This window comes from Sebastes fasciatus, chromosome 6, assembly GCF_043250625.1.
Source record: "Sebastes fasciatus isolate fSebFas1 chromosome 6, fSebFas1.pri, whole genome shotgun sequence".
Classification (NCBI taxonomy): Eukaryota; Metazoa; Chordata; class Actinopteri; order Perciformes; family Sebastidae; genus Sebastes; species Sebastes fasciatus.
The window spans coordinates 17230231-17246806 of NC_133800.1; the positions used below are offsets into that span (position 1 = coordinate 17230231).

At 38.2% G+C, this 16576-nt stretch overlaps 2 protein-coding genes across 2 annotated transcripts; one reads left to right on the forward strand and one right to left on the reverse strand.

Moving 5' to 3' along the window:
* Positions 1-279: 279 nt before the first annotated feature.
* Positions 280-7268, reverse strand: p2rx2 (purinergic receptor P2X, ligand-gated ion channel, 2). The gene is made up of 13 exons (XM_074638068.1): positions 7134-7268; positions 5705-6002; positions 4979-5114; positions 4778-4849; positions 4616-4691; positions 4433-4529; positions 3222-3302; positions 2912-3065; positions 2658-2788; positions 2450-2540; positions 2304-2369; positions 2123-2200; positions 280-970 (listed from the first exon to the last, which is right to left on the reverse strand). Exons 2-13 carry the CDS (start codon positions 5869-5871, stop codon positions 863-865), a joined length of 1257 nt encoding a protein of 418 aa, XP_074494169.1. The 5' UTR covers positions 5872-6002; positions 7134-7268; the 3' UTR covers positions 280-862.
* On the forward strand, positions 7227-16506 carry pes (pescadillo). Its single transcript, XM_074638065.1, has 15 exons — positions 7227-7394; positions 7612-7691; positions 9642-9795; positions 10062-10171; positions 10313-10484; positions 10639-10728; positions 11351-11467; positions 11884-11964; positions 13146-13235; positions 13798-13928; positions 14033-14158; positions 14502-14686; positions 15469-15611; positions 15703-15870; positions 16097-16506. Exons 1-15 carry the CDS (start codon positions 7371-7373, stop codon positions 16166-16168), a joined length of 1743 nt encoding a protein of 580 aa, XP_074494166.1. The 5' UTR covers positions 7227-7370; the 3' UTR covers positions 16169-16506.
* Positions 16507-16576: the final 70 nt, after the last annotated feature.

Here is a 16576-nt window from a genome sequence, read left to right on the forward strand (position 1 = left end):
AAATGATTAACACAATCCAGTTTAAGATATAACATTCTTTGAATTTTCAGCTCTTCACATGTCATAAACACCATTTCCAAACTGACATTAATGTCCATTGTGCTCCCCCATCCATCATGGCAGACATCGATCCATTAGACTTTAATCTTAAGTCGTTCTTCACCACTGACAATTGCTCTCATGCGGCCAGATGGATTCACACTTCCCCACAATCTTATTAGAGAAACCATTTTATGGGAAATGTCGGCGTTATTAGATTACTGCTCACCACTGCTCTCTCCTTGTGTGTCTCCAGGCCATTTCCTCCTGTATCCATCCTTATGTTGAAAGACAAAGGAAATTAAAAAGAATATAGATTCTCCAAACATGGTGTGCAGTTTTAAGTTTATAATAATGCAGATTTCAGATGATATACTGTTGGTAACATTCAGTTAGAACTTGAGTTGAGAGAAGACATTTATTGCACTGAATGTCTACAATACATTTATAGAAATGGGCATAGTTTGTAATGTTTCTCATTACTGTGTACTCAAATATGTTTCTGCTAAGAAATGGTTTAGTTTCTTTTCATACTTGAGGTATTACTGCAAGTCAAGTGAAAGAGACACAATCAACTGCATTGTCACACAAGTTGGGGTCCATCAAGGTTTGAGATGATATATGAGTTGAATCCACTGCACAGGCACAGACTTTGAGACGACCAGCCTCCTCTGTCACTGGTCCTCTGTCAGTTTATTTCCACTATCAACAGCACAGCGACCGCTCGCAGCCCATAAGCTGCAGCAGATACCTGAGGAACCACTCAGCTGATCAGCTGGAGGAGCGTCCACTCTCTTGGCCAGCGAGGACAACTGTGAGGACATTACAGCGGTACACCGTCGGACAGGTCTGAATGGTTGGAGCCGAAGCCGTTGATGTAGCTGAGCTCTGTGGAAATGGGCACTTTGGGCACTTTGGGCTCCTTGATAACCTGCAGAGGACAGATCCTTCACTTAGTGTTCACAGAAACAGACCATGAAACTGCTGCAGCTAAATTGAATTCAGCCTTCAATAATTGTACTATTTATTTTTGTGAAAAAGACAGATACAGTATTCAAAATAGGGAGAATCTTTCTTGAGGATCGTGTTGTCTTTGCATTATCATTCAAGAAATCATTTAGAATTTACTTGTCAGTTTGGTAAGATGATGCTTTACCCAAAGAGGGTTTACTAGTAACTACCATGACCACCAAATTGGTAACTAATATGCAATTAATAAAAAACATAATGAGCTGTTAGTTTTGTACTCAAAAATGCAGCATTATCCACTACATGGTCTTTGATTCAGAGTTATTCAGGAACTTATTATTATCAAATAATTAATTATCAGTTAGATTTGCTCCTTACTTGTTCCATGGTAGCAAAATTGCGTGTACCATAGTGTAAAGTTTTACCAAATTATGTACTTAAATACATCTGTATTTTTAAAATTCACTGTTGAGCTATTCTTTTCGGTTATATTTTGTGAGATATAAAACCCTTAAAGGGACAGTGTGTAGGATTTGGCGGCATCTAGTGGTATGGTTGCAGATTGCAACCAACTAAGTACCCCTCCACTCACCTCCCTATCCAAGACTGCAGTAATGTGAGCCGCCGAGTACAAAACCATGGTAACGTCATGCACCTCGCTCAGAGGTCATCCTAACCATAATAAGTACTTTAGGAGCAACAGAAGTCAGACGGAGCCTGGCGGTACCACGGTTTTGCAATCTTCGGCTCACGTTACCACAGTTTCACAAGCGTAACGGAGAACTACGGTGGCCTTCAGGTTACGTAAAAACGTGAAAGGCTTTCTCTAGAGCCAGTGTTTGGTTTGTCCGTTCTGGGCTACAGTAGAAACATGGTGGCGCAACATGGCGGACTCTATGAAGAGGACCCGCTCCCTATGTAGATATGAAGGGCTCATTCTAAGCTAACAAAAACACAATGATTCTTAGTTTCAGGTGATTATACACTAATGAATATTATGAATAATATGAATATTATATTCCATTTCTGCTAATAGATCCCCCAAAGTGTTACACACTGTTCCTTTAATGAACCCATATCTGTTGAGGTTGATTGTGTGATGTCTTTTACTCACCTCATCAAACTTTCTATCACTGTAGACTTCATTCTTGTCAATAAAAGTCAGCATGATCCAGTCGCAGATAATGGTACACTAGAGGGGTGACAAGAAAAGACAAAAACAGTTTGTGGTGCAAAGAGCGACAGCTTTCACTTTAAAGGCTCAAAAATAAGAAATGAATGTAGTAATTACTCACAATCCCAACTGAAGTCAAAGCAGTCACTGTGCTGATGATGGTTGGGATGGGACTGAATTTTCCAGCCTGAGAAAGAAATCACATGCAAACAATACAATGATAGTCACATAATGACAGTCATCACAGTAAGCTGAGTATCCGCTTACATGTCCGTGAACTATCACATCCAGACGGATGCCGTAGGCCTTGATGAGCGTCCGAGACTCGACCCCATCCTTATTGTAATATTTGGCAAACCTGGACAATCACACAGAAATGACAAGGGTTAAGGCTGGGACACTCATCACAAGCCACGGTGGCAAACACAGTTTAAAATACTGAACAAAATAGTCAGTGTCAGGTGTTGGAGCTCACCTTGAATAGTAACCAGAGTTTGCCTGATCCTTTCGGAGATCAAGACGACGGAAGGAGTATGTAGGTTTACAGTGTGAAGGATCCAGGTCCAGGTTACACTTCCAGTTGATGAAAACCCCTATGACTCCTCCCTGAGCCACAACAGCAATGATCACATCTTAAGCAATGCTATACTGTCACAAAGCAGGTCAGTTTTAACACATACATCCTTAAAATATCATAGAGACAGTATGTGTTGTACATCTTGTACTCACAGTCCTGCAGAGCTCATTGAAATTCTCCCTGGCTTGATCTGCGATGTAGCCCAGACGGAAGTTTGGGCAGTAGGGCTCTTTCTCCTCATTATACTGACACTTATTGAGGTATTTCTGCATGTCACGTTTGTTTGAAGCATCTTTGATGTTTCCCCTGCCAAAGACAAGAACAATAGGTCTTCTGAATCTCCATGTGTGTGTGTGTGTGTGTGTGTGTGTGTGTGTGTGTGTGCGTGCGTGCGTGCGTGCGTGCGTGCGTGCGTGCGTGAGTGCATGTGTGTGTGTGTGTGTGTGTGTGTGTGTACTCTACCTCAGCACTTTAAATCTGGGGAAGTGGATAGAGTTCCTGATGAACACTATGAAATTGATGGCCTCCACTAATGCTGGTTCTCTGTTGAAGAAATCAGATAATTAGACTAATCTTATTATACCACCATCAGTTGGTTTCAGTTAAATATTCTGTTGCAACCACTACTGGCACAGTCCCATCGCAGTTTAACTGACAATCTTACACCCAACATTTCTCCCCAAATATCCTTGTTGGAGCATTAGCCTATCTGTTGTTTCTCTTTTATTATAGCTGTAGCTGTTTTGTTATTGTTGATTTAATTCAGTTTTTCAGCTATGAACGTCATATGAACAACACATTAGCATCAAAGGCTTTATACTTTTTACTTTTACTCTTGTGGACTATGTGTAGGCCTATGTTTACTAGATTGGTTACTGTGTTGTAGCCTACTTTGTTTCTTCCTCACACGAGGAATCCAATATTTTGACAACAATAATTCAATTTTACAACATCGTTGGTCTAACTATCCATGGATGGGGGCTTGGCACAGACACCCTTAAACTAGGGGCCCCTCATCTCGTATCATTCATCGCAGTGGTTCCCAACCGTTTGGCTTGTGACCCCTTAAAACAACACTTTGTCTGCTTGTGACCCCTCGTCACAGGTTACATGATGGCCAATTCAAACAAAGAGTGATTTTTCCTTCTCAAATTGCTTAATTTTGAATTCTTTTAAAGGGCCAGAAGAGTTAAAAACATCCAGTAATTCACCATCCAAACGCACAGACTAGAAGTTGAAAAAAGAAATATAATTTTGAGTAGCAGAAATATGTTTCTTCTGATTTTCTATACTGTTAATCTCACAATCCCTCAGATTTATCTTGTAGCCCTTTGGGAAGGTCCTGACCTCCAGATTTGAGTATATAATCTTTTTTGTAAGCACAATCATTGAATGTGTTGTCCAAAACTGTTTCCAGTAAAACTTCAAAGACCAACTGCTGTCTTAAACCTTTATTAGACGTGTGTTTACAGTAGCTCACTGCTGTGCACTTACGGCATAATGATGCAAAAGAAATATCTTGTATAATATAGTATTAATAATAATCAAGTATTTCTTATTTTGTTTATGGGTTAAGATAGGTGGGGACTTTCCTTTTCCTTTGTGTGATCCAAATAAACCCGACTTGAACTTTCAAACTTGGGGGAGATTATACAGTACATCATCTGCCTTACCGTACTACAGCGTACTCCTCAATGGGACACCAGGTTTGGATCTCACAGGTTTTGAAGGTGTGGTTGTAGTACTGAACACATCTGCCGGTCCTTTTGCCTGTAAGAAAGTATTTAAATCAGATACGTAGGTGGCAAATACAGACCAACGAAGCTTGAAGATTTTGTGAGGAATAAAAACAGTACCATGGCCATCAAAGTCAACCTCTCCCTCGACACAGTCAGAGTCTCTCGTACAGTTGGCTTTGGCAACATTGAAATACTGAAGTGAAATAAGACAGATTATTATTGTCTTTTCTTGCATACTAGTAGATGTTATTGTTGAGGAAGCTTTTGTTGACCTCTCACCTCAGCGCACTTTCCTTGCCTCTGATCATAGGTAACTTCTCGCCTCAATATTGTACTAATCACATCACCGCCCTGCGAGGGAAATGCCACAAACATACTATTAATCAGCAGGTTTATTCTGGTCTGACGACATAATGATGCTGACAGAGTCCAGGAGGTGAGACTTCCTTGATTGTATTTCAGCATTTGTTCTGGACTCACCTCTGAGGGTCGAACGTACTCCGCAGTGTCCAAGACATCATCTCCATGAACTGCTGTGCCTTTCATGAGTGTGTAAACTGAGCTCTCTGGACGGGTTTCACTCTCTTGGTAGGCTTTCTGACTTATGAAGACATACCTTCAGGGTAATAGAACAGACAGATGCAATATCACATTTTCTGTCATGACGTCGATTTATATTGGAGGTATCAGATTACCCTTGGATCTGCTCAGCCCTCTTTGCTGAAGCCAAGAGAAGAAGAAAAGATGACGCACTTCAACAGGACAACACATCTAATCTATAAGAAATCATTTAAGATTTGAAACAATAAGATGAATAGCAATATCTTCACAAAACCAAAGTAGCCTATATGAAAACTGCTCTCCTCAGTTTAAATTACAAGTCTATCAACTGTGTCTCCATCAGTCATGCCGTTTATTTGTTTCCAGTTAATTCAAAATAAGAAGCATTTCCTCACCACAAAACTGCAATTGATGGGCTAAAGTACAGTGCATTTACACTCTCTCTTTTTTTAATACACAGAAAAGCATATTACTGGCAAACATACAACTGTATACTTTACTGCAATCCCTAAAATAAGCATTACAACTAACACACTGATAACAAAATATGTATGTAAGTGAATTTACCAATTTTTGTTTTCATAGATTGTCCCCTTTAGCACATACTGTACAGTGGGCATGCAAGTATACAAACATGAAGCTTACCAGATGAAATAGGTGATCACAAGAAACTGAACGCTTCTGTATATGGCTCCAAGAGTTCTGTTTTGAACCACCATCACCTTTGGTGTCTCATAGTCCCAGAAACTAAGAAAATACTCCTTTATAAAGTCACGCAGCCCCATGACGAACTTGTGAAATATTTCACACATATCTTTAGATGTCCTGGTGAAGTCTTATTTATCTGAGATTCTGTCTCTCTGTATCCAGCTTTTTGCTTTTATTTCTCTCACTATTCTTCTTTCCCACTCTCAGCTCCAGTCTGCATCTCTCTCCAGCATCCCTGGCACCAACCACAGAGAGGCAGAGGAGAAGGGGGTGGGGTTCAGATGTGGTTGAATCATACATTTTATTTCATGTCAGTTTATTCTGATGATTGTAGCCTACAGCTTTATGGTGTTTATTAAATCAGACTTAAAATCTGAATAAGGTGCTTATACAGTTCTGCAGTTGAGTACCTGATTCTTAAATTGCCATAATAGTTGGTGTCCCGTGAGAGGATAGTCCACATAGAGGAGCTAATTACAAGATCGTGACCTTTGTATTGTTGATAGCACACAGACTAGTCTCCTAACTAGAAAAATAAATAAATAAACACAACATCCCAGTTAGCCTACATTTTATGGTTGAGAGATGTCATAGGCCTAGGGAAACTCAGGTGTATACTTTGTGGCTCTGCCGATTATTTTATTTAATTGTTTTTATTGTATTCAATAAAAAAAAAAATAATAATAATTTAATTTAATTTAATTAAATTTAATTTACTTTATTTTAATTTAATTTAATTTATTTATTTATTGTGGTTTTGTTTGTTTTCTGCCAATTATTTATTCATTTTTTTGTCCTTTTCGCTCTTTTGTTTGTAAAACACGAAATGTCATTTCCATTTATTTAAGTGTTTTTATTGTATTCAATACAATTTTAATTTAATTTTATTTATTTATTGTGGTTTTGTTTGTTTTCTGCCAATTATTTATTCATTTTTTTGTCCTTTTCGCTCTTTTGTTTGTAAAACACAAAATGTCGTTTCCATTTATTTAATTGTTTTTATTGTATTCAATAACATTTTTATTAAATTGTATTTAATTAAATTTATTTATTGTGGTTTTGTTTGTTTTCTGCCAATTATTTATTCATTTTTTTGTCCTTTTCGCTCTTTTGTTTGTAAAACACGAAATGTCATTTCCATTTATTTAAGTGTTTTTATTATATTCAATAAAATTTGTATTTAATTTTATTTATTGTGGTTTTGTTTGTTTTCTGCCAATTATTTTTTTTTTTTTTTTGTCCTTTTCGCTCTTTTGTTTGTAAAACACGAAATGTCGTTTCCATTTAAATTATCTGTAAAAACTGAAAACCAATGCTTACAGTTCTGCACATAAACTAATTCTGTAGACAATTTAAAACCTTTTACCTTTCACAGTGAGCGTTGTTTTTTTGTTTGTTTTTTATACAGGCGGAGTAGCGGCCGCCCCCTCCTCCCGGGTCCTGATAGCTGCTGGCTCCTCCTCCTCCTCTGCGCATGTCAAACACGTGGATCTGCTGCTGGTCTCTGTAGCCAGCGTGTTGTTGTGTTCACCTCTTAACAGCTTCATTTACAGACAGTTTTAATCTACCAGAACTTGTGTGGAGGCTCACATATCGTTTATAAATGGGAGGTCTTCAGAAGAAAAAGGTGAGAGTTGATGTCGGACTAATGTCAGGCTCAGAAACATTAACATTAACTCACCTAGCAGCCTGGCTGGCTAGTTAGCTAACGGGGCTAGCTGAAGTTTGTTTTTCTGTTTGGTGCAGATTAGCGTTTTAGGTCAAATCATCTAGTTAACGTGACTATGAATTAAAGTGTTATGATTTGTGAATGTAATGTGGTCGTCTGTGCTTTGTTTTTCCAGTATGAGAGGGGCTCTGTCACCAACTACATCACCAGAAACAAGGCTCGCAAGAAGTTATCGCTCAGCCTCCCAGACTTCAGGTAACATGCCTGACTGTGCATCGTGGTGCATGTGGTTTGACATACACTCAGTTATTATAGTTAACACGAATGGAACAGTTCTGCAATATATCCCACCTTCATGAAGGTTATAATCAGGGTCTGAAATCAACCTTTTTCCTCACATGCCACTGTGGCAGGTCACTGAACATTTCTACCGGCCACGCATGTTTTTTGTCTGCCACTTCTGAAATCTACAGTAGGTAGAACGCTTTAAAATGTAAACACTGAGTCAGTGGTACCAGACCATAGAATTATATAAGATATCATGTAACCTTAATCCATGACTATATTTGGTAACACTTCATTTTACAGGTCCACAAATTTAATAAAGTAAGTAATTTTCAATATATTTATAGGTAAATATTGTAGTAATCTGGCAGTAATTCCAAAGAAATTTCAAATAGGTTACTTGCTAATTATAACCTAAATACCATGAAATTTGTGGACCTGTAAAGTGAAGTGTTACCATATATTTAATTTAGGCTTTAGAATTGCTTTTTAAAAATAATATTTTTTAATATTAGGAAAACCTGTCTGCCATGGTGGCAAGTGACCTGAAATTATCTCCTGCCATAACCAACATTTACCCTGTATTCGACAGGTGGCAGGTGCTAATTTCATTCCCTGGTTATAATGCTCACATTTTGTTGAAACTATCTTAGAAAGGTGTTGATTCAAGTTTATGGTCATTTTTGGGGCTATAGTTTGATGCTGGTGAATTGTATTTTATTATTATACTGAGAGATGTTTCTAATATTTTGTCCACCCCATTTATATGAAGGGTTAACAAAATATCAACACCTCTCAGTATAACACAATACAATTAAACATCAACATAAACTGCAGCCTCTGAATTGTCCATAAAGGTGAATCAACAACTCTTTAAAACATGGAAACTCCCCATTATAGACTTTAGGAAGGCAGGAAGTAAGTAAAGCTTTATTTATATAGCACCTTTTAAAACACACCGTTACAAACTGCTTCACACACAAATTAAACATCAAACAATGATGACAACAAGGAAAAATTACAATATGAAACACACAAACAATGAGAAACAGATCAAACAAAAACAGACAAACACACATGTGGATGAGGCCTATAGAAAGGGTTGACTATAGAGATGGGTTTTTAGAAGCCGCTTAAAACAATCCAGAGATTCAGAGATGTATTTCAGGGTTGTTGACTGCATTATTTTGAGATAGGTGGAGCTAATAAACTTGCACCTGAGTGTGTATACTGAGAGTAAAATTTCTGAGAATGTAGTTGAAAAATAATTTATAGACAAAATAACCAGATGGGAATGTTTGTTTGTAGCTAATACTGTGAATTCAATACAAATCAAGGTGAATCCTGTAAATCCGGTGTAAAACAGTCAAGCCCACTGATTTACAACATTGTTGCAAATTCCTTATACAACCGAGGGGATTTCTACTTTGGTATAAACGGTATACATTTTGGTATTCTTTGGTATTAGGGCTGCACCATGAATGATTAATCTGCCTGTAATCTTTTTCAATTAGTCCATAATTTGTCAGAAAATGGTGGCAAATTCATATCTCAACTTTTGAGAACTCAAAATGATCTGATCTTTGGAACCAGCAGCCCAAAACATAAAGATATTCTGAGTGAAAATACATTCAGAATAAAATGACAAAAAACAAACAAAAGCATCAGATGCTCATATTTTAGTCAATGGTTGGATGTTTTTGTTTGATAATGACAAAAGGCTAATCAGTTATCAAAATGGTTAGCGATTAATTTTTTGTCATGAATGATTGATGGTATACGTCATCACAACAGCTAACCCTACTCCCAAGCACATACATTTGTTGAGAATTATTTCTTCATGTCACCCGGCTTGCCAGACGGACCCAAACAGCAGACATGTGACGGGCAATTAATTCCTGATCTCTCTCCGATTTTCAGGCGACTGTGCATCCTTAAAGGCATCTACCCTCATGAGCCCAAGCACAAGAAGAAGGTGAACAAGGGATCTACAGCCCCGAGAACCTTCTACCTGCTCAAAGACATCCGCTTTCTGCTGCATGAGCCAATCGTTGGCAAGTTCAGAGAATACAAGGTATTACAGGCATATTTTTTTCCTACTTTTAAAAAAATGAAGTTCAACACAATCGTTTGAACATGCTTAAAAGCACAAGTTTATTTAAAAAAATTGTTGTGGATAGATTACTTCTTCCCATACAAAGAAAGTAAATCATTTTTAACTAAACCTAAATGTAATTTGTTCCTTGTTATAGGAAATGCTTGTTTCCATGGAGTTTTTTCTGCAGTAATGTTAGAAAATGTGACCACTGTCTTACTTTCCAAAATGTTTTATCTTAACAGGTATTTGTACGCAAACTTAAGAAGGCTTATGGAAAAACAGAGTGGACTAATGTTGAGCGACTGAGGGAGAACAAGCCCTGCTATAAATTGGACCACATCATCAAAGAAAGGTGAGACAGGGTTATTCTCCGCACTCAACATACTGTAGGAGGGCAATGTTTACTTTAACTGACTCTGCGTCTGAGTGTTTTAGGGTAAGATAAATTACTTTTGAAGTTGTGTTTCCTCACTGGTGCTCCTTTTTGTGACAGGTACCCCTCCTTCATTGATGCTCTCCGTGACATCGACGACTCCCTCTGCATGTGCTTCCTCTTCTCCACCTTCGCTCGAACAGGAAAATGTCACGTTCAGACAATCCAGCTGTGCAGACGCCTCACTGTGGAGTGGATGAACTATGTGATCACATCTCGTGCTCTCAGAAAGGTGCCACTAAACTGCACAGCAACCATCTTTATTTGTTTGACATATAAATAAAATGTGTGTGTGTGTGTGTGGGGGGGGGGTGATAGTGGTGATATGCCTTGAGTTCATTGACCTCTGTTCTGTAATGAACTAAACACTTGTCTGTTCTTGATAGGTTTTCATCTCCATCAAGGGAATATATTACCAAGCTGAGGTGATGGGACAGCTCATTACATGGCTGGTGCCATATCAGTTCTCCCATGATGTAAGTAAATGATGAAACGCAGTCCATAAAGATTATGCTAACATTAAGCAGTGATTTTATTATTATAGGATTACACTGAAGGTTGACACACAGCTCTGTCAGCATTTGGACTAATCGTAAAGTCAACCAGCAGTGTTGCTGTCATACACGAAACAAACTTTAGGCTTTGTTGGCTGATGGAGTTACTCTTCTGTGTAAACGTTGACATGAGTTTGCTGACTGCTCCGAGGTCTTTGTGTGCTCCAGGGATTATAATTGCCAACTAATTTGATAATCGATTAATCGGTTTGAGTAATTTAAGAAAAAAAAGACAAAATTCTATGATTCCAGCTTCTTAAATGTGAATGGTTTCTTTACTGCTCTATGAAAGTAAACTGAATATCTTTGAGTTGTGGACAAAACAAGACATTTGAAGACGTCATCTTGGGCTTTGGAAAACACTGATCGACATTTTTCATCATTTTCTGACATTTTATAGACGAAACAACTAATCGATTAATCCAGAAAATAATTGACAGATTAATCGAAAATGTAAATATTCGTTAGTTGCAGGCTGCAGCCCTACTCATGTTCATTAATTTTACCACTGAGACTTAGTTAAACTCTTTTTTCCCCCTTTCAGCACCCAACAGATGTCGACTACAGAGTCATGGCAACTTTCACAGAGTTGTACACCACTCTCCTGGGGTTCATCAACTTCAGACTCTACCATTCCCTCAACCTGCTCTACCCACCAAAGGTATCTTGGACTCTGAAACAGTCATAAGGGCTTTTCTCTATATAAATGCATATTATTTTTAACACCTTATTTATCTGACATCAATAATTGTGGGTGGTCAGTACAGACAAAATTTGTATTGTAATAATTGTTACAGTATTATAGTGATAGTTATGTTACTAAAAAATGAATTAAAATCTCACATTTGTCACATTGATTCAGTGGCTATGTTGTTGTATTTTAGACTAAAATCTTATATTTTACAAAAGTGTTAGTATTCTCAAGTATCTCAAATCTTTTATTGTGACTGATTTCAATAAGATTTAACTTGTGATGATATGGAGTTAAAAACAGTTATGCTGCAGGATTATAATGAGGATTTATTGGTTACCTGTTGGCACACCTGTACTGTGTTAATGTCATCCCTCCTTTTGCAGTTGGAGATTAAAGCCGAGTCCGAGGTGAAGGAAGAGAATGATGATGATGACTATGCCATGGATTCAGAAAGCTACCTAGAGGTGAGGCTTTTTTACCTTGAATCATTTTAAAAGATCCATCAAACCACTCACTTCTTACTTCTAGCGGTATCTAATCATACAGATAGTTTTGCTTTTATTTATTTTTTTAATATATCCTTTTTTGACATTTCTGCCTCATTACTTTCACGTCAATACAACAGCGGTGGAACAATATTGTTTATGGTGTTCATTGCATTGAAAATGGCATCTCATCACAGGGACATCTGTGGATTATCCAGAGTAACCAGCACATTATTCTGAAGAGACATCATGCTCTGGAATTTTTATTATTATTCTGATCTGTTCATATTGACTGTCTTGTAACACTTAACCCGGTTAACAGACATGAATTAGCAGTCAATCCTTTAAATTACTTTATAGACCTTATCAGGAATTCAGACCAATAATGACACCGTGTTTGAAAAAAACACTCAGGGACTGTGCTGCATTTCTCAGATACTGAATACTATGAGGAAAGATTTTCCTAAAGACATATCAATAATTTAAACCTGTTGCATCAATTACCAGGTAGACTAGAATTAACCCGTTCACGTTACTAAGTAATCGACCAGGAATGTGAGCTTGCTCATGTTGATTGGCCACCGTAGGGTGTTGCCAGATGATGTCACATTACGTTGAGGCAGGTCCAACCTATTTTCTGGATGATACTGCGAATATTTATTATTTATTAATTTCGTTGGTTTGTTTGTTTAATGGACCCCTGTGTGTCAGCACCCTTGCTGTGGCGATGAAGTGGCATCATTAAAATTAATGAGCATTGTTTTTTTATGCAGTGCACACGTCTGTCTGAACACTGCCTTGTTCTTACTGATTACATCTAGCGGTTTGATTCGGTCCCTGTGCAAGATAGGACATCCATTAAACCTGATGCAAAGCAGTGTTTCTACACAAAACGGCATTGTTAGCAGCAGTAGACAAATTCATTAACTTGTAAAAATGTACACACTATGGTCTTTCCACTTTCCCCCTTACAGGATACCACACATCCTTCTGGACATTATCAAAGATATTGTGTAAACTTGTAGTAGTGCAAATTATGTTGTTTCTTTAACTGAAGTGGTACCTTTTATCTGGTTATTCACTGTAATGATGAGTAAGTGTGCATGTAAATAACAAAATTAGGGATTGTTGTTCTAAACTTTTGTTTTTTGGTTGTGCAGAAACTGTCAGCTCTGAGTACCAGCTTGGCACGGGTGGTTTCCACTGCAGAGGAGGAGGAGGCTGAACTCGACAAGTTTCCTGTTGAAGAAGTAAGAGAACCAGTTTACAAAATGTGGTTTGCTGTAACGTTGATATCATGGTAATGAAATAGTTGATAAACTAATTGGTCTCTGAAGGCAGAAGTGAGAGTTCACATATGTTTGTCAGAGGAGTCAAATCTTATGGGGGTGTGAGACTGGGGACTACAGCTTCATGTTTGGTTGCTAAGGACGAGATGCTCCTCACACGCTTGTTGTGCACAACTGGTTTAATGTTCTCAACTAGTAGCCCTATCAACCAGAAACCTTTTTCAGAACTCAAAAACTTCAACTGCATTTCAACAACATGGGCCTAGTTCCAGTTGTTTCTCAGATTGGCAACTTTCTAACAGCCCAGGAAATATCACAATGGAGTTTACAGTGCTGATCTTCCCTGATGGGTCAAACACAAGCCTTTTAAAACTGCTGCCACATGTGTACATCATTTTGTCAGACATTGCGTAACAGTGAATTCAAAGAACTACTCGATGACTCCAACAAAACAGTGTCTTTTTAATCCTCCAGCCTTTACAAAAACATCATTAAAATGTTTCCTTGTAATGCTTTTCTTCAGGAGGACATGGAAAAGATGGAGGCCAGGGAAAAAGAAGAGAAACAGCAGGAAGCTCAGAAAAAGCTTTTTGAGGGGATCAGGATCTTCCTCAACAGAGAAGTGCCCAGAGAGTCGCTGGCTTTCCTCATCAGGTGAGTGAGAGCTGCTGCAGGAGAAATAAATAAGCCATCCGTATAAATCTCAAACTGATGCAAATCCTCTTATCTATCGTTTGTGTGTTGCTGCTGCCTTCCAGGTGTTTCGGTGGCGAGGTGTCCTGGGACAAGTCTCTTAGCATCGGCAGCACATACGAGGTGACGGATGAGACCATCACGCATCAAGTTGTTGACAGACCCAACGTTGACAAACAGTATATCAACAGGTAAAGGATTGTTTTTAACATTTTTCTTTATTTTCAAACACGTAGATTACATCATTGTATACAACCAGTTTGACTTACAGTATATTTCTGAATCCTAAATACAGGAAGTCTGCTGATTAATTGTGCCCCTCTCTCCTTGTACACTACCATATCCTCTACAATGCCTCCTTTCAGAGTCGTCTCTCCGCTCTCTTTCCTCAAAGCAACCTTGTTCTTCATCATGTTTGACAGACCCTGTCCTCTTTCTTTATCCCGCTCTGCATTTTCAAAGCATCACGTCACTTCCATCATCCCCCCCATATATAAGATATGCACTGTTTTACTATGATACAATTTGTTTTAGGTACTACATCCAGCCCCAGTGGGTGTATGATTGTGTCAACTCCAAAATCCTCCTGCCAGTGGAGGACTACTTCCTTGGAGTGACTCTGCCCCCCCACCTCTCTCCCTTCGTGGAGGAGAAGGAAGGAGACTATGTGCCCCCCGAAAAACTGAAAATCATGGCCTTACAGCGAGGAGAAAAACCTGGTAGGAACCCAAGCATTTCTCTGACGTATCGTCTTTCATTCAGTGCCTTTAAAAAACTTTAAAATCTTTTTATTGTTTTACGACATTGAATCAGTGATTCTAGTCAGGATGTAGGTATGTTTAGACTTCAATCAATGATCACACCTTGATTACACACAGGTGATTGCGACTCAGTAGGGACGGGCAATATGACAATATATATCGTCAAAACGTCTATTGTATACATTTTGCTATATTGTTTCTATCGTGATATAGGCTAGGCCTATATTTATTTATTTTTTCTCTATAACTTCACTTAAGACTGTTAATTTTTCACTTTTCATTTGTCATGTATTTAATTCACACAGGAGTTTACAAAACTAGGCTTTAACATGTGGTTATTTCATATAGACTATTTATTGAATTACCAGAAAACATGCTACATTGTGATATATATCGTTATCGAGATATGAAATGACCTATATCGTGATATAGCCCCAGCCCTGCTATTCAGTCAATTATGTGACTTCTAAAAACAATTGGCCGCACCTGTAATAAGTAAGTTTCATCATAGTCGGGGGTGGATACATGTGAAATTTGTTTTTGTTGTGTTTGGTATTTGTGATACTTTTAGATCAATTTATAGAGATTTTATACTAAAGAATATTTTTTCTATTGATCAGAGTCAAAAAATCCTTATTACATCCATTGTGAGTCGGTTGTTAAAGAATTAAACCTAAATGGGGTGCATAATAACGCAGAGACCACGGACACATCATTTATATATTTTACTTCCATCATAGCCAATGAACAGGAGGAAGAGGAGGAGGAAGAAGAAGAGGAAGACGACGACGAAGAGGAGGAAGATGAAGAAGCGGAAGATGATGATGAAGAGGCAGAAGAGAAGAATCTGAAGAAGATGGAAGAACATAGATCCCAGGGCAAGGTAAGAGACTTCTGATCCGTTTTCGTTGCCATCTGTTTTTACAAACCGTTTTTGTGAACTTTTCATCAACTCCTCTCTCTCTTCCGTTTAGTCTCTGCCGGTCAAAGTGACGGCTGGCAAAATGAAGGTGGAAAACCCGGAACGCCTGGAGCAGGAGGAGAAAGCAGAGGAGAAACGTCTGGCCATCATGATGATGAAGAAAAAGGAAAAGTACCTCTACGACAAGATCATGTTCGGAAAAAAGAGAAAGATCCGAGAGGTTTGTTCCATTTAGTTATTGACTGAATATGGATTCGTGTGTAGATAACAGTGTTTGTGCAGATAACATTCTTACATTTTTAACATTGGATCCGTTATTTTCAGTATCGGACATCTTATCTGGTTTAACAGTATTCTATAGCTGCTGTGTGTGTAGAGTACATTCAAGCCCAGCGATGAACCCCAGAGTTCACTGACCTGTAACTGCTTTCATTCTCCTCTTACAGGCTAACAAGCTGACTGCCAAGAGGAAGGCCCATGATGATGCGGAAAAATCAAAGAAAAAGGCCAAAAAATGATTCATCTGATGATGTTTTAGTCAGACTGACTTAATGTATTTAAATCCTCGAAGTAGAGTGTATTACAGGTTGACATGTGCTAAAACCTGTAAGTGCATTAGAGAGCTCTGTGAGTGAGTTATATGCTTCGCGATGTGGGTACATCGACCTCTGCATAATTTCCAGCTGAAATGCAGGATGTGGCATATAATTGTGTAATTATAAATGTAAAAGTGACTGTTTGACATTATGTTGTTTGTATGAACTATTCTACATTACACAAGATATTTCTTCCACTTCATTTTCAAATCTGTATTTGACACGGTCTGTATTTTAAAAGTAAAAACCCAAACTATAAAGCCTGTTACTTGTGATCTTACAACAGTAATCAAATGAGATTTCTTACTTTTGCTCAGCTACTGTGCAGGG

What these genes read in the sequence shown, in the direction of transcription:
- pes (XM_074638065.1), top strand. Translation starts at nt 7,371, where the DNA reads ATGGGAGGTCTTCAGAAGAAAAAG. An exon ending in GACCACATCATCAAAGAAAG is followed by an intron (nt 10,172 to 10,312) that starts GTGAGACAGGGT and finishes TTTTTGTGACAG; the next exon opens with GTACCCCTCCTTCATTGATG. An exon ending in GACAAACAGTATATCAACAG is followed by an intron (nt 14,159 to 14,501) that starts GTAAAGGATTGT and finishes AATTTGTTTTAG; the next exon opens with GTACTACATCCAGCCCCAGT.
- p2rx2 (XM_074638068.1), bottom strand. Translation starts at nt 5,871, where the DNA reads ATGTGTGAAATATTTCACAAGTTCGTCATGGGGCTGCGTGACTTTATA. An exon ending in GGTTGACTTTGATGGCCATG is followed by an intron (nt 4,530 to 4,615) that starts GTACTGTTTTTA and finishes ACTTTCTTACAG; the next exon opens with GCAAAAGGACCGGCAGATGT. An exon ending in CTTTGACTTCAGTTGGGATT is followed by an intron (nt 2,201 to 2,303) that starts GTGAGTAATTAC and finishes TCACCCCTCTAG; the next exon opens with TGTACCATTATCTGCGACTG.